The 24495-nt window shown below is 37.4% G+C and overlaps 3 protein-coding genes across 4 annotated transcripts; 1 reads left to right on the top strand and 2 right to left on the bottom strand.

The window, feature by feature from the left end:
* Positions 1 to 74: 74 nt before the first annotated feature.
* On the bottom strand, positions 75 to 1053 carry LOC115628554. Its single transcript, XM_030524716.1, has 2 exons — positions 958 to 1053; positions 75 to 901 (listed from the first exon to the last, which is right to left on the bottom strand). Exons 1-2 carry the CDS (start codon positions 1018 to 1020, stop codon positions 149 to 151), a joined length of 816 nt encoding a protein of 271 aa, XP_030380576.1. The 5' UTR covers positions 1021 to 1053; the 3' UTR covers positions 75 to 148.
* A 123-nt stretch (positions 1054 to 1176) lies between these two features.
* On the top strand, positions 1177 to 2707 carry LOC115628524 (trans-1,2-dihydrobenzene-1,2-diol dehydrogenase). The gene is made up of 3 exons (XM_030524683.1): positions 1177 to 1399; positions 1601 to 2142; positions 2358 to 2707. Exons 1-3 carry the CDS (start codon positions 1192 to 1194, stop codon positions 2610 to 2612), a joined length of 1005 nt encoding a protein of 334 aa, XP_030380543.1. The 5' UTR covers positions 1177 to 1191; the 3' UTR covers positions 2613 to 2707.
* A 5655-nt stretch (positions 2708 to 8362) lies between these two features.
* On the bottom strand, positions 8363 to 16427 carry LOC115628511 (dedicator of cytokinesis protein 6). Of its 2 annotated transcripts, none has more exons than XM_030524655.1 (12): positions 16314 to 16427; positions 16067 to 16148; positions 15763 to 15941; positions 13737 to 15699; positions 13229 to 13673; positions 12582 to 13168; positions 9953 to 11727; positions 9586 to 9895; positions 9351 to 9531; positions 8740 to 9289; positions 8641 to 8679; positions 8363 to 8530 (listed from the first exon to the last, which is right to left on the bottom strand). In XM_030524655.1, exons 1-12 carry the CDS (start codon positions 16352 to 16354, stop codon positions 8509 to 8511), a joined length of 6174 nt encoding a protein of 2057 aa, XP_030380515.1. In that variant the 5' UTR covers positions 16355 to 16427; the 3' UTR covers positions 8363 to 8508. The 2 variants fall into 2 exon arrangements, with proteins under 2 accessions (XP_030380515.1, XP_030380516.1); XM_030524656.1 differs by lacking the exon at positions 8363 to 8530 and adding an exon at positions 8540 to 8581.
* Positions 16428 to 24495: the final 8068 nt, after the last annotated feature.

Below are 24495 nucleotides of genomic sequence, written 5' to 3'. Positions count from 1 at the left end.
TATATGTTTTTGTACACATACAAATGTATACTATACATACATACATGCATTTTGAAGATTCTCATCCACAAGGCTGTTTTTTGAAAATGCTAACAACAATTTATTAAATCTTTCTTAAAAAAAACATATTTATCCAGTTTCAGATAAATTAATCTTCGTCGATATCGTTGCTTGATAGCGGAATGGGTTCCTTTTCTCGAGCGAACAATTCTTTGAAGGTTTCATACTCGGTCAGTGTAACATGACATATTTTAGTTGCAAATGATTTTTCTGAAGTATCCGTAATTTGATAAAGCCTGTTATTTGTTGTGGGCTCGTCTGGATTATCTTTTGGTGCTCGCGGTTTGAATAAACCCAAACGTACAAGGAACGCGTGCCGGCAGCACAATTCTTCAAACAGCATTGAGAACGCCGCCGACTTTACGATTTCCGGCACCTCGATTCGCATTGTATCTGTTAGGTATATGAATTTTTGTTCTATTTTGTGCTCTGATTGCGCCAATAAATCAGGACTGTTCATCAGAATTTTCCAGACATTTTTGTTTGTGCCCACAAGACTCCTCAAATAAGCCGTCTGTGGTAGCAGGTCACGAGCGTTTCTATAATCCAGAAGTTCTGGGTATTTAGTTAGTAGCAAGTGCAGTAAGCGTTCCCCAAATTGACAGGCACGCCAAATTTCAAGACTCCCAATTATGTCTTCCGGAGATCGTCTCAAAACGGACGGGTTGCCCGTGACAATGCGTAAAAAATTCAATGTTTGGAGTCCATGATTTTGGAACACATGATGGGCACGGTACCAAGTATCCTGAGTGTAAATAGAGAGGGCTGGAGCTAACTTAGTAGCCTCAACAATGTGCGATTGGGTAAGGCTGTTGCGCTGGTCAGCTTTGTCAACAAGACTCTGAAACAAAAATGTATGAAACATATCTCTTTTTTTTTGGATACTGCCTTTAATACCTGCGTTTGTGACAAGAGTCTTTTAAAATTTGATTTCCGAACAAAACTTAGTTTCCCTAACATTTTAATTCATATAACCAATAAAAAAACATTCGATAAGATATTTCGATATATTGTTAAAATTGCGATACCTTATTTATATTTATATGACATCTCTAAGCCTACTTGGATCCAAAGTACTTGGCCTTATTCATTTCGCTCGCGAACTTCGGTGAGTTAAAAACATAAAGAAGCATGTCTGGTCTTATACGTTGGGGCATAGCCGCGGCTGGAAAAATCAGCGAAGATTTTGTTATTGCACTTGGAACACTGCCAGCGGAAGAACATAAAGTTGTAGCTATCGCGGCTCGATCCAAAGATCGTGCAGCAGAGTTTGCAAAGAAACATGAGATCCCCGATTTTTATGGCAGTTATGAGGAATTGGCAAAGAGTACCAACGTTGGTAAGGGTTAAAATTATATACAAGTGGTGATGAAAGCGGTATAAAAATTTGAACCTAATGTATTCACGAACAAGATATCGTTTCTGTCACCTATGTATGTATGTATGTATGTTGATTCGTCTTGGTTATCTTTAATAAATAAAAATACATATTAAACTTGTATATATGTTAATGCGCATATTTATATATTTTTTTTTACAGATGTTGTCTATATTGGCGTACTTAATCCCCAGCACTATGAGGTTTCAATCCAAATGCTAAATAATGGAAAGCATGTGCTCTGTGAAAAGCCACTGGCCATGAATAAGAATCAGGTGGAAGGCATTCTGGCAGCGGCAAAAGCCAACAAGCGCTTCTTTATGGAGGCCGTGTGGTCTCGTTTTTTACCCGCCTATCAGTATCTTCGCCAGCTAATTCAGGACTCCAAGCTCGGCGAAGTGAAGGAAGTGGAAGTTAACTTTGGATTTCCAATGCCAGCTGTAGAGCGCCTACAAAAACGTGACTTAGGGGGCGGCGTTATTTATGATTTGGGTATCTATACCATTCAAGTTTCTCAGTGGGCCTTCCAAAATGATCGAATTGAGAAGATCGAAAGCTCTGGCGAAACAAATTCTGAAGGTGTCGATGACGACGTCCGTGCTACTATTAAATATAGCAGTGGAGGCGTGGCTCGAATGCGCATTTCTTCAAAAGAAGAGCTAAATAACCTTGCCATCATCAAGGGCACGAAAGGTCAGGTTACGGTAAGAATCAAGCATCTACATAAGTGGCTCTTAAAAATATTTATTATTCCACATTTCCACTATGACGAGTACTTTTTGCACCTATCGGCGTCAACCAATCAAATTACATACATACATATCTATAAAGCTGATAAGTCGAACGTTATTTTCTTATAACAATGTTTGCTTATCAAAGTTTTCAAAGTCATCAAAGTACTGTATTCATTTTATTACAGTTGGTAGATTTCTGGACCCCAAACAAACTAATTGACATAGATGGAAAGGAAAAGGTGTGGACACCGCCGAAAGGAAAACTTCCAACCAATTATAAAAATTCCGAGGCCATGCGATATGAAGCTGAGGCTGTTCGACAATCCATACTTGCAGGCGAAGTCGAAAACAGTACTGTTAGTTATGAAGATAGTTTGGTTTTTTCGGAAATTGAGGACACGATCCGGAAGCAAATTGGTGTGACTAATAAATACGATTGAATAGAATTCATCGTACCATAAATACAAACGTATTTACTATATATGTATGTATATGTCTACGATATATGTGCAATAAAAACAAGAATGCACATTTTTGTCAACTTGTATTGAAAAGGTGCTAAATCAATGCATATGTTAAAAATAAAAATAAAAAATTATGCACATTTTAAAAAAGTTGTAAATAATTTAAGCATAGGCTGTTTTTATACCTTGTACCCAAAGGGTATACCAGGTTCGTCTAAGCACATGAACCCTCCCCCTCACAGCTATTTGTGAATTTAGGTTTCCAAGAGCTGCCTGTAACAGGCATGTGAATACTCAGAAAATCGTAACTCTCGACATTCTTGGAATTTCGAACTCTAATTTTGCAAGTACCCCCAGTTAGAGATTATTTATCCGTTCACTATGATAGGCCGATTTAACAAGTTATAGCCATAAATATATTTGCTGCCCAAGCGCTGCCCGCAGCTGTTGTTGATGCTGGTGCTTTGGTTGACTGCACGTATGTTCACACAGACGCAATTGCTTTTTAAATGTGCAATTATACACCCTTTACGTGAGTTCGAATACCGAGGGAGGTAAAATCAATCCAAATTATTTTTTAATTTCTATAATTATTCTAAACATATGAACGCTTCAGTCGAGCAAGCCCGACAGTAGAATACCCTGTACTCTCCACAACAAAAGAAATTTTAAGAAAAAAAATTATTTAAAATAATTTAATTAATTAATTAAACTAAATATAAAATATTCAACACATGCATACATACATAAGTTTTTATGTACAATTTCAATAGAATAAATTTGCATCAGAATCGTGTCTCTGCGTGTTTATATGCGTGTATGTATGCAACACAAAGTTGAACCAAAGCAGCAACAACAACAGATGCGGGCAGAGCATGGGCAGTGATTTTATTTATGGCTATAACTTTCTTCAGAATTGACCAATCATGATGAAACTAAGCATACGGACACATAATCACTAACTGGATGTAATAACCAAATTTTAGTTCAAAATTCCGGAAAAAAACTCAAAATCGTACTTTCTCGGACTTATTAGAATCTGGATACCAAGTTTGGTTATTATATTAGCTCTTATACTTTCTTAAATCCTCGCGTTCATACAGATGGACGAACGGATATGACTATATCGTCTCGATTTGTCATCCTGATCAAGAATATATACATATACTTTGTGGGGTCTGCTACACCTTCTTCTCCCTGTTACATACATTCGCACAAACCTCACTCTTTGGGTACAGGTATAAAAACCCCTTCTTACAGACAAAATTGTACAAATACAGGAAAAATTGGTCAGCTGATTGGCATAATATGATATCCTATGACGAAAGCAAAATCAACTTAATTGGTCCAGATTCGGGAGTCATGGTTAATGCGTGTCTATTCGTGTCTGTGTAAGCATGTATGCAGCACAAAGTTCAACAAAAGCAGCGGCAGCAACAAAACTAGCTTACCCTTTCACCCTTTGGGTACAGGGTATAAATATGCAATACATATGTACATACATACATTAGTGATGTAAATATGCATCGATGTATCGATAGATATTTATAAAAATATCGGTGTTAAGGACATTCCTAAGCAGGGAAATCCCGGTAAATACACAAAAGTAATATAACTGTGATATATCAAAAAAAATTTTTAAGAACTTCTAAGAAACCATGCCAGAGCAAGTTATTATTCTCATTTCAATCGTAAATTCAACGCCTGGCATATCCATAACGAGCTAGCAGGAATTCCACAATATTTGTTCCTGAGTAGGGTTTTGGTTCGAATCACGCCGCAACCATCAAGGCTGAAGACTGATTGAAATTTCAAAGTTATCGTAATAATTTAATATCTGCGAATTTGTTGTGCATTGCACTATGGTTTTTTCCTGTTTTTTTTTGGCAGAAAGTCCAAAAAAAATGTTGTCCAAATATAAAAAAAACTATTTTTATTTTATTATAAATTATTCGAAAATTAATTAATTCCTGCTGATATGACAACACAATTTTCTTGGCGCGCATTCAAAGTTACCTGATTGTGTAAAAAACATATATTTGTGATTTTGACTGCAATTTTTGGTAAACTTTCAGAGCTTGCAGAATTAAGAAAAGAACCAACAAAGTTAAGTTATATAATGAAAAACGTTAATCAAGGTATGTAAAATTATAATCCAAAACTGTTTTTAAGCGATGAAGTGTGTTCGTGTAATAGTGCGCTGTTTCCTTGAATAGTACTTTTGAATGGTAAAGAGTTGCAAAAAGGTTTAAATGTGGAAATACTAACTATTATATGTTTATTATGGAATTACTAAAGAAACTCGTCCCAATTTGCACGTTTTCTGTAAAATTTCGTCTGCTGCAGCAAAACTACTGTTTGGGCATGCAGAAATTGTTGACATTTGTAGCAGCAACAAAGACTCAGAAGACGCATTTAAGCAGAATATATTGCAGAAAATTAACGTGGGCATATTAATGAATACAATACTATGTTAATATCGGAAAAAGTGAAATCCTTCTCCAAATATATTAAAAAACACATGCCAAGTTGTAGTCAAACTTTAAAGCGATTAAAAAAAAAACACTAATTGTTTTGCTTTTAACATGATTGTTGATGTCCATTTTAAGCCGTGATAGAAAACGCTACAGTCGAGCAATCCCGACAGTGAAATACCCTGTACCCAGACAAACTTCAAGCACTGAGTTATAAGATACGCCCATAGCAGAAGCAAAAACAGAAGATGAAATCAAAAAAATAAAATAAACTCATATTAAATTATTTATGTTTTGTGAACTAAAATATATTGCATAGAAGCAATATATAGGCCAGTTTCTGGTTCGATACAGTTAAAAATACTGAAGTTAGTGAAAGTCGGCCATATCGGTTATATGGCAGCTATATGAAACTGAAACTTGGTATGTCGTCTTGAGGTACCAAAATATGCGTACAAACTAAATTTGGGGTAAATATCTTAACATTTCGAGTTTCTGCCAAAAAAAACGGCCAAAAAACCATAGTGCATTGTTAAAACTTACGGGAATAAACAGTTCTTTAGCAATATGGCGATTTTCATTTCCGATGTAAAACATCGATGTTCATTTAAGATTTACATCACAAACATACATACAAAGTATAGTTTCAACAGCAGACATTTATTTCAGCGTGTCTATGCGTGTATGTATGCAGAACAGGAATAAGTTGAAACAGCAACAACAGCAGCGCTCGAGCAGAGAGAACCCATATATGCCTATAACTTGAGAATTTCGGGAGCAATTGAAAACCATTGGTTACGGGGGAGAGGGTGGAGGAAGGGAAATTCCAAAATGCACATTTTCTGCGAATACACACGTTTGAAAAGTGTTTATACTCTGTACATTAAATTGTTTCAAGATAGGTTTATTATGAAGAAAGTTATAGCAATAAATCTACTGCCTGCCGAAGCTCTGCCTGTATTTTCCTATCGGGCTTGCTCGACTGTAGCGGTTTCTCTTGTTTAAATTAATTAAATCAAATTAATAAAATATTATATATATACAATTTTTTGTAATTATTTTTTTTTTCTTTTTGGTGGGAGGTACAGGGTTTTTAAGAGGTGAGCTCGCTGGACTTTAGCATTCTTTTCTTGTTTTTTTTTTAATTTTCGTAATTTTTTTTTAGGCTATTGCACTTGCTCGACTTTAGCATTCTCTCTTGTTATTATATCCATTTTAGTGATATTTTAAGATGGGAGAAGTTTATACACGTACATGTCATCAAAAAGAACAAATCAAACAAGAGCAAGCCCGACAGTAAAATAGCCTGTACTCTCCACAAAAAAGAAAAATTAAACAAGAGAGAACGCTACAGTCGAGCAAGTCCGACAGTGTAATACCCTGTACCCAGGTAAACTTCCTGAGTTATATGCGCCCATAGCAGCAGCAAAAAGAGGAAGAAGAAGAGCGAACTTGTTGTTGCAGTTTGCGGGGGTTGTACTAGCGAGAATTTGTTTTGCTAATAATTCTTAGAATTGCCCGAATAGAATAAAATTTTGAACAACAGTATTAAGTATTAAGTATAAAACTTGTATAATTATACATATATAAATTATGTGTGCAAAGTTTGGTTTAGGTAGCATTTGAAATGTGGACGCTATTGACGAAATTCTGTTGCGGGTGAAGGGAGGGAAAATTAAAAAAAAATAAAATAAACTCGTCCTTTCTCGGACCTAGGAGAATCTGGATGCCAACTGGTTATTGTTGGTTATTCTAGCTTTTATAGTTTCTGAGATCCTTGCGTTCATCCAGACGGACGGACATGTCTAGATCGATTTCTCTCGTCATGCTGATTCAGAATATATGTATATACTTTATGGGGTCGGAGATGCTTCCTTCTGCATGTTACATACTTTGCACAAACCTAATATACCCTTTTTACCCTACGGGTACAGGGTATAAAAAAATTAAATTATTAAAAAAAATGAATTAATTAATTGATTAAATTAAATTAGAATACATGTTTATGTTCAGTTTTAACAGCATACATTTACATTCCGTACCTATGCGTGTATGTATGCAGCTCAAAGTTGACCGAAAGAATTATGGAATTTATAAACAAAAACACGAATTGCGGGGGAGTGGGGGGTGTATCAGAATAAAAAATAAACTTGACCTGCCTAGGGCTTAGGGGAACCTGTATGCCAAGTTTGGTTATTTTAGCTCTTGTACTTGTATTTTTGATCGATTTTACCTCTTTTGGTATTCGTACTCACGTAAAGGGTGTATAATTGCACATATACAAAGCAATTGCGTCTATGTGAGTTTATGTATGTTTATGCTCGTATATTCGTGTCTGTGTAAGCATGTTTGCAGTCAACCAAGGCACCAGCATCAACAGCCTCGGGCAGCGTTTTGACAGCAAATATATTTATGGCTATAACTTCTTGTTAAATCGGTCTATCATGGCATACCGACACATAATTACTAACTGGGGGTATTTGCAAAATTTTAGTTCGAAATTCCAAGAATTACGGGAGTTACGAGTTGCGTGGGAGAAGGGGGGAGGGACGTATTGACATAAGGCATGTGGGACTAAAATTTGGTGTCCGTAGGTCTTATAGTCTCCGAGATATAGGCGATTATACGAAATGAAAATCGGGAAAATCGCCATAGGGGGGAAGTGGGGGGAATCAAAAAATAAAACAAATTTGCACAGCGTACACACATAACGCATCTTTGTGCAAAGTTTGGTGTCTCTACCTCTTATAGTCTCTCAGATACAGGTGTTCATACGGACAGACAGACAGGGCTAGATCGACTCGTCTCGTCATGCTGATCAAGAATATATATACTTTGTGTGGTCTGCCACGCCTCCTTCTGCCTGTTACATTTTCATCTCCCGCAAACCTAATACAAGTATACTCTTGTACATTTTATGTACAGAGTATAATTAAAGAAATTAAACAATTTTGATGTTGTAGGAGTGGGTATTGGTATTTATTGCTTCTATTCTTGAGAATTAGAAAATGTGACCATAAGCCATGTGCACAGAAATATATATTTATATGTATATTTTTATTTCGTTTATAAAAAGAGTACAAAATTTATCTTTAAAAGTTATCTAAAGTAATGTAAATTGTATATTTTAATATGGTCAATCCGTATATATATATATATATATATATATATATATATATATATATATATATATATATATATATATATATAAATATATATATATATATATATATGTATGTATATGTACTGCACTTTTTTTTATCGCAATCTTCCATCTTTCAAATCTAATTCTTTTCTTTTTAATTATTTTTGATGTGGCGAGATTCTTTGGATTAAGCTTTTATAAAATTACCTCAGCCTGGAATTTCGTAACACTTAACCTTAAATCTAAAAATTTCTTACTTAAAGTAATCCGAAACGCTAGACATGTAGAGGGCGAGATGGGAATGAATTTATAATAAAGTTGTTGTTCTGTATGGTGTTTGCTATAAAGTTAAATATGAATGGTTTGATAAGATGTTTAGTATTACCATTTTAACGGCGTACTTTTATTGTTGCTGGCGTTGGATCTATAAATGGAAGAAATGTACTATAAATCCAAAATTAAACTGACTTGCGGAAGATCTTACTTTACAATTCCTTGTGCTTGAATTGGCGTCAATGTTATGAGGGGTGTAAGACGCTCCACGAATCGCTCGTTATTTCGTTCCAGTTCGCGTTGATAGTCTTTCTGATCGGGTAATATAAGATTTCGATTTTTCTTTAATGCATCGAGGACTCGCTTCGAAAATTCGCGAAAGCATAAACGTAATTTATTTTGATGCTTTGTCGGAATAGTAGTGCCGTCGGCAAGTTTGGAGAGAAACACCGTCGCCATTTCCATAGGGCCTTGATTAACAGTAGTACCAATGCAGCCTTGGAGAACCATTTGTAATATTTTTGGGTCAGCTGGTTCTTGGTTGGTAGCAGCTGCAAGTTCTAAAGTTTTCTTTTGGATATCCTCTATAGCTACTTCAATCGGTTCCAAAACAATTTGCTGTCGGCTAATCACTTGAATGCGAGTTTTCACATAAGGAAAATGATTCGATGTGACCAAAATTGTTTTCCGTTTGCATTGTTCATTTAAATCACCATGGGCCTTGCCAGTTTTAGTGAACGGCGTGGCAAAAATAAATCGCTCTGTGTAATAGTATAGTTGTAATATTATAAAGGCAGGAGACAACTTTCCATTAGAACTTACTTATATTAAAATTTCGTTCAAAAAAGGTCTCCCGGCGGCGCATTTCGTACGTCTCAAAATAGGGCTCCACATAGGTTATTTGTATGTAAGCTTTATTCGGGTCTAAGGATTGTAGGTCCACAGAATTAGAGTCTTTTATTATGTGCACAGAGTCCGGACCAAAGCGTTCTGCATAAAAATTCTACAGAAGAATGATTAAAATAAATGTATAACAATAGTTATCATTAAAATTTACTTGAAGACGACTGAAGATCTCTGGAAGTTTTGTCAAAGTCGGCTCTTTATAAATAAACTCTTGCTGGTCCAAATCTCCGAACTTTGAGCCATAAAACCCAACACGAAAGTAAGTGCCAAATACACGTTTACCCTGTAGCTGTGAAACACGATTGAAGGCCTCCTGTAGTTTTCCATGCACTTTTGCCAGCTTCTGAAAATCACGATTTGCCTCGCAAATCGGTATTAATATCTTGTAAACTTCGTTCATGGCTTCGTAATGGCCGGCTATTTGCAGGGAGTTCGACGCTTCTTCTAGTAAAGCCTTCAGCCTAAGTACATACGAAAATCAAAACATAAAGCTATGTATTATAAAACAAAAATCATACCCTGTCTCCGAAAAGTGGTTCCCAAGACAAATGCCATCCGGTCCCGGACTGAGCACATCATCTGACACTGCCGACTCCATTAGTGCATTTGGTGTAATCCGCTGGAAGCTGACTGCACCATCAGGCAAATGTGGTTGGGATTCAAGCATGCTTAGGTATTCGGATACTAAAGCAGCAGCATGCACATAGGACATGGCGGCTTCTGTATGATTCCCGCGTTCACGATGCTTCTTGGCCATATTTTCTAGCCAGGTGAGCCGCAGATCTGGATTGTTTTGATAACCTTTTGCAATGCGATGCATGAGGTCGAGCAACATTTCGGGATCCTGCTGATACTCCTTCATCTTAACTGTATCGGAAAGGATCATATGAAGGTTAAACAGCAAATCCTGAACTTGCTCAGGAAAAGAAGTTTCCTGCAGATCGTTATCACATTCAGCATAGACCAGTACAGTTTTCAATGCCCGCCGCAGGGATTGTTCACTGAATGATGAGCTGGTACCAAAGCTGGTACCAACTAACGAACTCAACGACATTGTCACCTGCATTTTAACGCGAGCAAAGTTGTTGCCAATTTCAAAGTTTTGTCTCATTAGCAGATAAAGTGATGCAGCTGCTTGTGAACGAATGCCCGGCAGCTGTGAGCCGCAGTGCTTTAACAGCAGGAGGCACAAGTCCGCACAGATATCGGTCTCCTCATCAAACAGAAGATTGGGAAATTTCAAAATCAAATTTCGCTGTGTAGCAAACAAATTTCGAAGTGCCAGCGTCGATTGATTGCGAGAAAGTGCATGCAATAGAACTTTTAGTGTTGTGCCAAGGAGATTATGATGAAGCTCAGAGTTGGTTGCCACATGCACAATGATATCCAATGTGTCAAGTAAGACCAGGACAATTTCTGTGGCCAGAGAACCTTCAATATAGTGCCCCAACTCAATTTCCGTATCGCCTTTGTTAGCAATATCAATGTATTGGGACCGGTATGGCATTTGATCCTTTCGCCACCGGAATTTGTCTGTCGAAATGCGATCCTTGCGACGAAGTAGCTGATGGGTTGCTGAGTTAGTGCCTCTAATACACTCCTCCAACTTTTCCTTGACATCTGTAGGTGCAGACTTACGAAAACTTTGCGTATTTGTACGCTTTAATGTAGAAACAGGCAGTCGTTTCTGGCCCTTGTACTCAAACGTTGGAAGGCATGCATTGAGCACTTGTAGCATTTGGTGGACTCGATGAGGGCTCAAGCCCAGCAGCCAACGGTATAGAACGGTGGGTTCCAGGTTCTTAAGGACCCAAAGATAGCACACCAACAAATGACGTGTGTTCTCTATGCTAAGCGGCGCCTTGTTCTTTACTTGCTCGGTCATGTAAGCGTAAGTGCGGCTTCCTGATATTGCATAAGCAACTTCGGGACTAATTGTAGTAGTCGCAATGGTTTGATGGGGCCCCTGATAGTCCTCGAGAAACCCGATCTGTTGTAAACGATCGTGCGAGTCTGCAACATACTGATGTAGTTGCGGAATTGTGTCCATCACTATTGAAAGCAGAGGAATATAGAGAGTGGCGACGCGGGCACGAGCCTCCGTATCGTTGTAACGTGTGTCTAAGTCATGCGATGTCATTAAATTACGAATACAGCGTATAGCTTTGCCATGCAGCTGAGGATTTGGCACTTCCAACACGGTAGCTAAATCACTCAGAACTAGGCCAACTAAAAAGTGTTGCTGCCTGAACTCTGTGCTGAGCTCCGCATGCAATGCACGTTCAATAGATCCCTGTAAATAGACCATAGGATAAAAAATGTTATCGCGTGCTTGACTATACCCTCTACGCGACACCCTTCTTTTAAAGTCGCTAATCGTTAAGTATACGGTTTTTTTGTATTCTTTCTGAGAGTATACAAACTAAGTTTTTTCATACAAACGTTGGAGCCCGTTTTCCCCCTTCGAATTAAAAAAAAAAATTCGTTCTTAGTGCTCACTTACACTATGTAAGGAAACTTGTGTCCTAATTTCAGCTTCTTAGCTCTTGCCGTTTAGGTTGTGAGTTGATCGCCAATCAGTCAGTCAGGACAAACTGTTTTATATACAGTGAAAACTCTCTTGGCCGGACACTCTCGGTCGGCAAATTTTTATCTGCCCAAGGGGAGTGTCAGCTCAAGGGGATACTTAAATACTTTATACACCGATCGAATGTTTTTAGAAAAAGTGTCCGGATAAAAGAGGTGTCCATCAACGGAGTTTTCACTGTATATAGAAATTAACATAAAGCATAATAGAATGTACGTATAGAGCGTAAATACCCTGTACCTATTTATAAAATATGATGAAAACATGTTAATTATACCCTCAAAGTATGCATGTATATATATTTTTCACCAGTTTGACAAAACGAGTCGATATAGCTATGTCCGTCCGCTCGTATGTATGAACACAAGGATCTTTCTTAAACCCTAGGCAGATAAAGTTTGTGTGTTTTTTTTCCTCCCCAACCCTTTTACTGTTTGGGAGCAGGGTATAAAAATGTATATTCCTGAGAGTGACTTTTACCCAGGTAGGTTATATAAGCAAAATTCCGAAAATGATTCACTAATTGGGTTCAGGATATACAAAATTAGTTTAGTACTTACATAGGATGCCTGACTGTTGCTTGAAGTAGTACTGGGTGTGGGACTGCATGGCGCCGAAATGGTCATGTAAGGTGTGCCGAAGGCCAAGTTCAAGGCCACGAAATGTTCGTGGCTGCACACTATTCGCAGAAAATCTAACTTATAGTTCATCAAGTCGGGTACGGAAGCATTCTTCGAGATAAGAACTTTCTTGTATGTATTGATTAAGCCAAATACAAAGCCACGATCCATAATACTAAATGCATCGAAGATGAAAAATGCTAAACTGGCATTTAACGATTGTGCTAATTTTGGATCGCTGCTATGATAGCCGACAACTTTAGTCGTAACTAAATGTACAAGCGTGGATATGTCATCAGTGAATTGGTGTGGGAAACGCAGCTTTCGCGGCGCATTTAAAGTATACGAGCTATCTAAATGCTCAATCATCGATTTGACGATGAGTTCAAATAAAAACCAGGAGTTGCTCATGGCCAGCTCTGTGGCCCTACCGCTAGCCACGACCCAATGTAGGGCCAGTTCCTCGTGCAGCAAGCGAACCTGTCCATCACGAGACGAATACAAAGATGACACATCTAAAGCCGGTTCTAGGTAGTAAAGATAAAAATATTAAACGTATGACGGTGATGTTAGTACTGATGTGTTACCCAGGCGATCCTTATACTCATTTGACTGCAGCCCATCGCGATGTTTGGCATTCAATGGGTGGGGTATCTTGCACTGGAACTGAACATAGGTCGAAAACAGACTTTGACGTCCGTATTGATCGCCCACAATATCATCGCTTAGTATGGATAGATTAGCTGAAACCATGCAAAGCACCTCGAATACCGTAGAGCCCAACGACAATGTGTTACTTCCTATTTTATAGGTCGTAACCAGTAATTCTATAAGTTTATCCAAAACCAAGTGTAGATGTTTAATCAATGGATCACGATCTGCATGTTCGATATCCAGGAGGCATTTTTTAAGCTCGGCCTCAATATTGCTTTCCCCAATATGTGAGGGAATGTTGCGTGTATCCAAATATTCGCAATCCAAAAAGAAGCGGTCTAGCTGGGGATCCAGTGTATGTACCGCTGTCACAGCATCCTTAAAATAATAAATTAATAAATTAAATACCTCAATTAAAGGCTACACATTAAGAACACTTACCATTCTTATGGTGAATACGGCGCGGTGATTATCGAGCCATTTAATACCTGGTAAATGGACATTCGGCGAAATAAAGGAATAATTCTCTGGAGGCGTCTCCACTATAACTGGTAAATTGAATTCGCCATTGAGTTTTCCATTCAGGGGTAGCCAGGTGTAGCCCACCGGCGTTTCAACAGATGCCTGCAGTTCGTGTGGCTTCTTTTGGCACGATACGTGGTAAATTGTAAAAAGTAGATGATGATTTTTAATACTCGGTGGTAACGCTATCTTAATCTCGTCATAGAATGATGGACACTTGTTGTGATAGTTAACAGCGGTAAATGCATCCGGAGAATACTCTGGACATGATGATTTTCCAAAGATGGCATTAACGGCATCGCTAGGGTTCTCACCGGCCATCAGTTGAACGCGGACAGCAATGTTGCGCGCAGAGCCGGCCCGAGAAGAAAAGTTTAGTTCTTTGGGCGAAACGAAGAGCAAATTTCGATAGCTATAATACGGATTGTATATGCTTTGCGATGGAAATTCTAAAATCTCTTTGACAAACGGAGTTTTCTGATCACTTTGTGGTTCAATTTTTGCCAACTCCGGCGTTAGTGCGTTCTTTACATCATCCAGACACGGTGATATCTCTAGCTTAATCGAGCCTGGTATACATTTGTATTTTTTCATCACTGTGGTCGGACGTTTGAGCTCTGGCAAAAACTTAAATAGGTCCTCGTCTTTCATCTTATCCGCTTCCTGCTTAAAAAAACTGGAAACTGTTATTGTAATCGGACGAAATCCTTCGATGATATTCGCAAAATCATCTGGCGACCATGAACGCCGTTTCTCTTTGCGCTCTAAGGATCCGCGCCGCGTTAAAGTACCACTCATATCGTTGGCTTTGCGTCGCAATTGGTCAAAACTGCTAGTCGAGGACTTACGATCCAAACTATTAGAGCTGGCGGCTGAACCTAAAGTTCCACTGCCACTGCTTGCTGAGTCACGATCGCCGGCACTGGTATCTTTAACTTCTGCGTTTTCACCATTAAAGACATTCGACAAATAAATTCCAGTCCAGGCGAATGGCATACGGTATTTTCCCAAGCGTTCACAATAGTCAACCGCATTTGACTTTGCCTTTTCACGATATTTATCCTTGTCTTCCTTAAGATACGGTTCAACGGAGTTGTTGATATCGCCTTGTAATACTTTTTCAAGCCGAATAACTAGATACAACTCGTTACTAGGATATGATATCTCAAAGATAGCTGAGCGACTTTCCGTACTAGCATCAGAACACTGGACGTGACTTGAAAGCATCAGTTTTAGACTGTCAGTGTTCATATCGAAATAGAAGTTCTCTGATATTTTTTTTGGTTCTTTGGATAGATCATAAATGGCCATCGATCCAAATATGGGTTCTACCTCAAGCTCTAATTTTAGCTGCAAACATTTTACGAGTATGCGATGACCCATGTGTTCTATAGGGAGCTCAGCGGGCAGTCGACGCTCAATAATTTCTTCAGGGTCGGCCTCTGGATAAAGCGAAAATAATGCCTCCTGTCTATCCTCCTGGCGACGAGTCTCATTAGTTTGATCAATTTGTTCCGGTGGCACATTGTCTAGAAGGTCCGGTATAAGCGGATCATTGACGGAGCGTCGCAAATCAAAGCTGGCCCAAGAGCCTCGGGGCGTCAAAGTATCCGTACAAGAACTCATTGATGCGAGACTAGCTATGGATTGTCTTGAGCTGGGTGTACAGCTATCGCTTTTATCTATTGTCGTTTCGTCAAAGGAAGCAAAGTCCTTGTCAATTTCAAACTCCTGTTGGTAAGCAGAGGGGCTTATTGTGCCGCGATCAATACGTTCGCGGACACAACATGAGCTGGAGTAATGCCGCTGGGAATATTCGACAACCTTCCATGGGCGTGTATAGCAGTGGACGCACTCTTGCACATAATGTGGGAGGTCCGAGCTGTCAAAACAAATGATTGAATTTATTCGTCAACCACTAATGGATCATTGAAATGAAGCTTACATGTTTTCCTTGGGTACAACATGTTCGGTAGTGCGAATTTTTCGGGGGATGATCCTAACCGTTACGTCGCCTTGTGGGAAATCCAGAATATGCTTCAAGGGGTCGCGACTTAAAATACTCATATGCTGAGTAAGAAACTCTTCATAGTCTAGTGGTTCCACAGGCTCTGTTAAAGAGAGCTTTTTACATATATACATACAGTATAAATGCACAAAGAAAAAAATGTATTTTATTACAATCATAGATTAATAAAAATATCAAATAACTTAGCCGGTCAATGCTTTTGGGTGGGGAAAAAACTCACCGTGGACGAATACATCGGATCGGATGTCTTTGTTTGCATATGACAATTGACTACATTCTTTCGCACATCTGCCGCATGTTGCCTGGGGTTTTAATAGAGTTAAAATATTTACATTTTCATATACATATGTACATCATATGGACAATCACACATAATGTGTATGCACTAAACATTTACATACATACATACATATGCGTATGGGCGTGTGGTGTCTAGCTTTTAATGTATGTCACAACTGGTTACTTACTTGGATAGCTTCTGGGCAAACGAACGTTGCGCGTTAGACATTTTGGTTGGTTTTGTGCAGATATTACTGCTATCCAAAATGTTGAAAGTTTTAATTAATATTTTGTACACATTTGCCGCTTTCCACTGCAAGTTCGATACTTTCTTACTTTCGATTCCAGTGTTTCTTTTAACTGAGTATAATAATAATGAAGTGTTGTAAAACGATTTTCTTTATTTTTATGTATTCACCATAAAGTATGCAACAGCTTAAAACGTTTCATTTTGCCGTTAATTTAAATAATTTGATTTAAATATTTTTCCGCATACAATATGCACTATTACGTGTGTTTAAAATATATATCGTTATAAAGAGTGTTTTCCCAAATGTTCAGCGGAGCTTCGTTGCACAATTTTCACAACATTTAAGGTTTGTGGCAGTGATTAGTGGTTTAGGTATATGTTTCTGGTCAGAGATAATAAAAACTTATTAATATTGAAATGAGAAAACTGATCAGTTTATTAACATTTGTTATTAAATCCAAATATAATATATGTATTTGAACATTTTGGATGAAATAAGAAGATTTGAGCAGAATCAGCGCTCAGCCCACAAAGTTTCATCAAATAATTAAGAGACCTACACGTACATACATGGCCAAAAGTTAAAAAGTCATTTTAAGCAAAAAACAAAAAAACCTATGTCGTGCAAAACATCCGGCCAGCAGCCAGCCACTCAAAAAACGGCCACATTCTTATACACCCGCCCATTAATCTAATGAGCCGCAAACAGCCACAAGTCTTTTCGTTTCACTTTTGGAAGCGTACGCATCCGTCGACATATACGTGTACGTGTATGTATATATGTAGCTACGCACATACATACATGTATGTATTTTTATAGAGAGGCGCAAATTAAATGAACTCATCAAAACTGTGAGCAACTACAGCTTGTTTTTTCTTTTCAATTTGCATAGGCTTCCGGCCAAAGCGACATGTGGCCCACAAGTTTTCACTTTCACCCACAGGCAGCAGCTGCTACGGCGTGGAGACCAAATGCCCTGGGATTTTTATAGATCTAGAACACGTTGCACGCATTCCAGTACGCCCGAGTATGCGCACGGTTTTACGAGCTGCAGCATGTCGCGGCGCACAGCCGCTGCATATTTGTCACTTCGCCGACAGTTGCTTCTTTATACATACAAGTATGTGGGCGTTGAAAAAGTTATGTGCCCACTCGGCCTGTGTACACAAATGCCTGGGGAAAGCCAACTGCCGCATTGCTGTCAGCTAGTAGGCTGGCTAATCAGGCAATTCAGTGACCGGGCAGGGTTCCACTATCCACAGAATGCTAATCCTAAGAAAAAGGAACGTTAAATATTTAATTTTTAACTCGCAGCCATCAACACAGGGTTCTAAATGAAATTTACGCTGACATTTCTGACCATCCGAATTGAGCTGTCACCGCAAAGTTCCCAAAGTGTGAAAACTCAACAGGCACATTCATAAAAAAGAAATACTACCAAAAAATTGTTGGTCACTTTTCTTGCTTTTACGAGAATTAAATTGCCGCGTGCTTTAATTTTTTGAATTTCCACATGTGTGCCGCGCGGCTAACGGGGCAGAGATAGAAACGAGCGACAACTCAAATGCCTTCGTAAACAATCATAATTATTCATTAATTGTGCCTTAATCCAATTTTATGTGGTTCGCGAGGTCTGGAAGAGCCTTGGCCACAACTGTCTCCATTGTCGTGCTGATGTGCCCGCCGACATATTATGACAAACTGTAGGCAATAATTTCACACATGCATCCAAAAAAAAATTGGAAAAGCCTCAATCAGGTGCACCGACTTTAAAATACTCTGCATGTGTAGAAAAAATATATAAATTTAAAATTGAATCAAAAAACGTTTTGATCAATACCTCCATCGGGATTCGAACCCACGCACCCCATTGTCGCTATTTGTGTCCACGCGGGCCTATGTGCCTGTATGTGTGCAGTACAGAGTTGAGCCAAAGCAACTGGCAGAGCTTGGGCAGACATTAGTTTATGGCTATAACTTCCTTAAAATTTAATCGATGACCATTAAACTCGACATACTTGTAAGAATAAACAGGATGAGTAATAAATTCCAAGAATTACACCAAGGTTGGAAAATCAGTAATAGTGGGGGGAAGGAGGAAAGTTTTTAAATAAACTTGTACTGCGTACACATACATATAGCTTTAATTGTCCCTGAAATCGAGGTGATCATACGGACAGACGGACAGGTAGAAGAAGAGCTTCTTACATTTGTATACCCTGTACCCAAAGGGTGAAAGGACATACTAGTTTTGTGCGAGTGTACACACAGAAGGAGGCGTGGCAGACCCCACAAAGTATATATGTATGTTGTAATTTATACTTGAATTATACACCCAAATAATAACACTCAAGATATATGCTTTATGTTTTATATTCAACTTTATATTTAATTCCGCAACACCAGCAACACAACCTCACTCGAACAGAGTGAACAAGAGAAGAGAAAGATGCCAACCGCAGTGTGGCCATAAAATATGTTTTCATTAATACTAAAGGAATCAAACAAACCGATATATATACTACAATGGTATTTTTGTATAAGGAATAGGGGTATTCCAACACGCCCCCTCAAAAATAACATTAATAAATCATAAATTTAACATATAGCAATCTTTTGTAATTCTCATATACTTATTCTAGTGTGTGCGGTGTGCATTCTGGGAATAATTATGTGATCCAGCATTCGCTGCAAGGATACGGGGAAAACCCAGAAAAACCCGATCAGATCACTCTTACATATATGTTAACATACAATTAAATTTTTATAACTTCATGTTTTTAAGAACTAATAAAAAAAACATTTCAATTCAAATGTGACAACAAAAAAAACTTCAGCATCAGCAATCAACAGATCCGTCATCTTGCAGTAATCCCAATTCATTACGTAATTCCAAAAATTTTGCAGTAGGTAGTGGCTTTGTAAAGATGTCAGCAAGTTGTTTCTCTGTGCAAATATACTCAAGATAAATTGTATTACTTTCAACTTGCTCTCTGACAAAATGATATTTTATATCAATATGTTTAGCTCGTTTATGACATGAGGGGTTATTTGCTATACTAATACAGCCTTGGTTATCTTCGTAAATTTTAATTGTATTTTCGAGATTGATATGAACACTTTTAAGAAGAGATTTTAGCCACAACGCTTCTCTCACAGCTTCAAATAATGCCATGTACTCAGCTTCAGTTGATGAAGCTGCTACTGAGTTCTTCCTCTTTGTATTCCAACAAATTAGATTTAAATGAAACATTTTGAATAAATACCCTGTGGTACTCTTTCTATCAATTTCATTACCTCCCCAATCAGAATCTACATAGCCAATTAATGTATTTTTAAATGCTGCATTTCTTTTAAAAATCAGTTTTATATCAATAGTGCCCTTTAAATACCTAAGGACCCTTTTTAAGCACTGCCATAACTCGGGATTATTTTTACTACTATATCTGCTCAAGATATTTACTGCAGTAGTTAAGTCTGGACGTGTACATAGCATTATGTACATTAAACATCCTATGAGGTTACGACATGGAGCATTGCAGTTTTCATCTGAATTAAGAGACTCATAATTTATTTTGCTTGGTAAGGGAGTACTTACTGCATTGCAATTATACATGTTAAATTTATTTAAGATTCTTTTCACATATGCAGCTTGGCTCAAATAAATTTTATCTTCATACATTTCTATTCTAATACCAATAAAATGTCTTATTTCTTTTAGGTCGGTCATCCTAAACTTTTCCATTAAATACTTTTTGAAATTATTCATTGTTATCATATTCCCCGTAGCTATTACCACATCATCAACATATAACAGCACATAAATATTTTCCTTGATATCACCTTTATCTAGAATATAAATACAACGGTCTACTGAAGAGTTCACAAATTCACAGTCTTTCAATGCTTGCTCAAACACTTCAAACCAGCATCTTGCGGCTTGTTTGAGTCCGTAAATTGCCTTATTCAATTTACATACATTATCACCATTGCATGGTGTACCTTGAGGAAGTCTCATATATATTTCCTCTTTTAACGTGCCATTTAGGAAAGCTGTTTTTACATCCATTTGATGAACCTTCAAGTTATATTGAATTGCTAACGATAATATAAATCGAAAACTTGAAATTCTAGCTACAGGAGCAAAAGTCTCTTCAAAATCGACTTGGTATTTTTGAGTAAATCCTCGTGCAACTAATCTAGCTTTATATCTAATTGGATTTCCTAGTTCGTTATATTTAACGGAAAATACCCATTTGCTATCTACAATGTTTTTATGTTTAGGCCTTTCTGTGATTGTCCAGGTATTATTTAATTTATGAGCACTTAGTTCTGTTTTTATGGCTTCCTCCCAAAACAATTTATCCTTCCTATACTGAATTTCATCAAATGTGTTTGGAACATCGTTGAAGATGGTGTGAGCATTTAATATGAATTTATTTAGACTAATATCATCTTCATTATATGATATCTGGGGCTTCGTTTTTAATCTCTCACTTCTTCTACTCATTATTTCAATGTCATCAGTATTACTTGGATTTCCAATTTCATCTAAGTGTTCTGCTGTTTCATTTTCCCTACTCTCATTCGGGTTGTTTGATTCCTTACTATCATTCAGGAAACTATCTCGCTTTCTTTTCTTACTCTCATTCAGAAAATGTTCATCAATTTCCTTACTATCATTCGGGAATTGTGCGTTGTCGCATTCCTTACTTTCATTCGGGAATTTTACTTCATTAATTTCCTTACTATCATTCGGGAATTTTACTTCATCAATTTCCTTACTATCATTCGGGAAATTCGTATTATCACTTTCCTTACTATCTTTCAGGAATACTGTTTTAACTTTAACAGCTCTAGAATTAACCATATTGGTTTCATCGACAACCACATCTCTTGCAACGAGAAATTTTTCATTAACAGCATCCCACAATCTAAAACCATTTGGTTCGTAACCCACAAAAATAGCTTTGAATGATTTTTCATCAAATTTTCCTTTTTTGATTTTGTTGTGTACATATACAGTTGCACCAAACACTCTTAAATGTCTTAAATTGGGCTTTCTATTGTGCCACATCTCATATGGGGTCATCATACTATCAACAATTGATCTGCTTGGAATTCTGTTAATTAAATAAGTTGCAGTTAACACTGCTTCACCCCAAAAACTTTTGTCAAGTTTTGCACCACTTACCATGGCACGAGCTTTTTCTGTGATGGTTCTAATCATCCTTTCTGAAACGCCATTTAATTGAGGTGTGTGTGGCACTGTTAAGTGATAAGTAATACCTTTCTTAACACAAAACTGACGCATCTCATTTGAGAGGTATTCTCTACCATTGTCGATATATAAATTAACAATTTTCAAATTAAAATGAGCTTCACTTTTCGCTACAAAGTCTTCAAACATTTTGAATACATCAGATTTGTGTTTTAGTAAGTAAGTTACACAATAGTGTGTAAACTGATCAACAAAGATCACAAAGAAATTCTTATCATTTAGAGTAACTGGAGTAATGGGACCACAAACATCTGAGTGCACTACAAATAGGGGTCTTTTAATGTGGGTCTTATCTTTAAATTGCTTAAACGGTAACCTTGCTTGTTTCCCATTTAAACATGATTCGCAAATTTCGTGGGATAACTCTAAATTGTTTAAAAGGCTGTTATCACTAAACATATTATTTCTTTTTATTTCTAACAATTTGCCATCGCTTATATGGCCAAGCCTCTCATGCCATAATCGAAAATTATTTTTATGTTTCGCATCTATAGTATATGCTTGAAACTTTACAATAGGTATATTGTTTAACATACCTGAATTCTCGACCACCGTCAATCCATTTTTAGAAATGGTTACACCTTTCTGGTCAAATTTTATTGACATTCCTGCCTCTTGTAGGCGCTTCACCGACATCAAGTTTCCAGCAGCCTGCTCGGAATACAGCACATCCTCCAGTGTTATTTCGTGGTCATTGCGCAAACGTACGATGCCACGCTTAGATGCGTAAATATATTCGCCTTGCTTGGCCACAGCGATCTTCAGTGGCGGCACCAACGTCACACTATCGGTGTATAGCGACTCATCATTTATTAGATGATCACTTGCACCGGAATCGAGGATAAATCCACATTTATCTATCACCGGGTCTTCTTTCACCCCTTTTACCATGAATGCAATGCCTTGTGATGTTGCGGTTTTAGCTTGTTTATCGTTATTTCTATTATTTCTTTCATTTATTATTCTTTTATAGTGGTAGCAATCCCTTTTTACGTGGCCCTCTTTGTCACAGTGGTGACATCTAACCCTATTCTTAGAATTTTTCTTAAATGTTTTATTTTGCTTCGTTACACGATTTTTAAATGAATTGTTTTTAAAACTGTAGTTTCTATTTTGCACAACCGTATTTAAAGCTTTCCGACTTGTGTCATTATGGTCATTTTTAATTTTAATTTCCTGATCTAGCAATTCGATAGCTTAAGAGAAAACAACCGTTTTCGAACTGCCAACTGCGACGCCAGACTTTTTCGTTCATATACTGCGTCTAAATTCTTAAGAATTTGACGCGCCGTTATGTCGCTTGTAGCGAAGTTCAGAAACGAGTCGCTAAGGTACTCTATTAGCGTACTTTTTGCACAACGTTCTGCCTTATTCCATTGTTCATTCACTTTCTCAGGCACATCTTCATCAATAACCTTAAGTACATCCAGTTCAGTTAATAGAGCCCTAATTCTAAATTTCCAAATTGCGTACTTTTCACCATCGAACGGCTTGATATTTCGTTTTGCCTTGTCCATTTTATTCTTTTATATATACAGTAATAAAAATGACGCGGAACTAACTCGATGCAATTTCACAAGAATTTGAAATGAAACTTTTTCATAAGAAATTGAAAAATAAAAACTGTTTCACAAATCAATTGTTTATTAGGCATGGACTGGGCCCATAACCTGTTGTAATTTATACTTGAATTATACACCCAAATAATAACACTCAAGATATATGCTTTATGTTTTATATTCAACTTTATATTTAATTCCGCAACACCAGCAACACAACCTCACTCGAACAGAGTGAACAAGAGAAGAGAAAGATGCCAACCGCAGTGTGGCCATAAAATATGTTTTCATTAATACTAAAGGAATCAAACAAACCGATATATATACTACAATGGTATTTTTGTATAAGGAATAGGGGTATTCCAACAATGTATATTCCCGCTATTTAGTTTCATCGTGATGGGTCAATTATGAAGATTATGTAATCTCTTATGTAATTATGTAATCTCTGCCCGCAGCTGTTGTTGTTGTTGCAGTTTGTTGACTTAACTCTTTACAGCACACATATTTATGCCGCCACTTATGTACATGTATGTATGTATTGAATATTTTTAATTTCATTTAACCAATTTAATTAATTAATTTTCCAATTTTTGGGAGTGGGGCAGTGGGTGGGGCAAGGTGAACACCTTGCACAAACACAACATACCCTTGTACATTTCATGTGCAGGGTATACAAAAATTAACAGCTGCTTTTTGTTAATTTGCTCTTCAACCCAGGGCTTTATTCGTTGGTAATTTTATGGCAGAGCATTCGACAAGACGAAATAAATTTTTGCAGGACTAGTATATATACAAGTAGCATATAAGTATAGTATAATATTTTATTATATGTGTACATATGTCAAACGAATAGGTATGTTGATGCTGATACAGGCCTACTCGTACAGTCATAATTGTGATGGCGCTTGGGCAAATAAAACGAGTGGAGGATGTTTAACAGATGAGCACTGTATTTTCCACTAATCAGCAATACTTTGTAGAGATGCAGCTGGTTGTGCACATGTTTTCAAGATTCTGTCTAGGCAGCTTTTGAACTTTTGTGCCAGAAACCAAATGAGATCTCGACGCGGCACTCTTGTGCATTGCCAAAAATGTTGGACGTTACGTACAAAGTCCAATTAGTGACATTTCGACGAGGAGCTGAAGCTGCACTGAGTTTCGCGTTGTCACAAATTCGTATGTATTCGTATGTACTCGTATGTATGTATATCCAATTTAATGAATCGGCCTGCGAAAAAGGAAAGAAAACGTTTGTATTTGTCTGCATATTTGTGCA

This window comes from Scaptodrosophila lebanonensis, unplaced genomic scaffold (assembly GCF_003285725.1).
Source record: "Scaptodrosophila lebanonensis strain 11010-0011.00,11010-0021.00 unplaced genomic scaffold, SlebRS2 tig00000118-arrow-arrow-pilon, whole genome shotgun sequence".
NCBI lineage: Eukaryota > Metazoa > Arthropoda > Insecta > Diptera > Drosophilidae > Scaptodrosophila > Scaptodrosophila lebanonensis.
This window is presented reverse-complemented; position numbering and strand designations above follow the sequence as displayed.

What these genes read in the sequence shown, in the direction of transcription:
- LOC115628554 (XM_030524716.1), bottom strand. Translation starts at nt 1,020, where the DNA reads ATGTTAGGGAAACTAAGTTTTGTTCGGAAATCAAATTTTAAAAGACTC. An exon ending in GACTCTTGTCACAAACGCAG is followed by an intron (nt 902 to 957) that starts GTATTAAAGGCA and finishes TTTTTGTTTCAG; the next exon opens with AGTCTTGTTGACAAAGCTGA.
- LOC115628524 (XM_030524683.1), top strand. Translation starts at nt 1,192, where the DNA reads ATGTCTGGTCTTATACGTTGGGGCATAGCCGCGGCTGGAAAAATCAGC. An exon ending in GGCAAAGAGTACCAACGTTG is followed by an intron (nt 1,400 to 1,600) that starts GTAAGGGTTAAA and finishes TTTTTTTTACAG; the next exon opens with ATGTTGTCTATATTGGCGTA. An exon ending in GCACGAAAGGTCAGGTTACG is followed by an intron (nt 2,143 to 2,357) that starts GTAAGAATCAAG and finishes ATTTTATTACAG; the next exon opens with TTGGTAGATTTCTGGACCCC.
- LOC115628511 (XM_030524655.1), bottom strand. Translation starts at nt 16,354, where the DNA reads ATGTCTAACGCGCAACGTTCGTTTGCCCAGAAGCTATCCAA. An exon ending in ATCCGATGTATTCGTCCACG is followed by an intron (nt 15,942 to 16,066) that starts GTGAGTTTTTTC and finishes ATATGTAAAAAG; the next exon opens with CTCTCTTTAACAGAGCCTGT. An exon ending in CCGTATTCACCATAAGAATG is followed by an intron (nt 13,674 to 13,736) that starts GTAAGTGTTCTT and finishes TATTATTTTAAG; the next exon opens with GATGCTGTGACAGCGGTACA.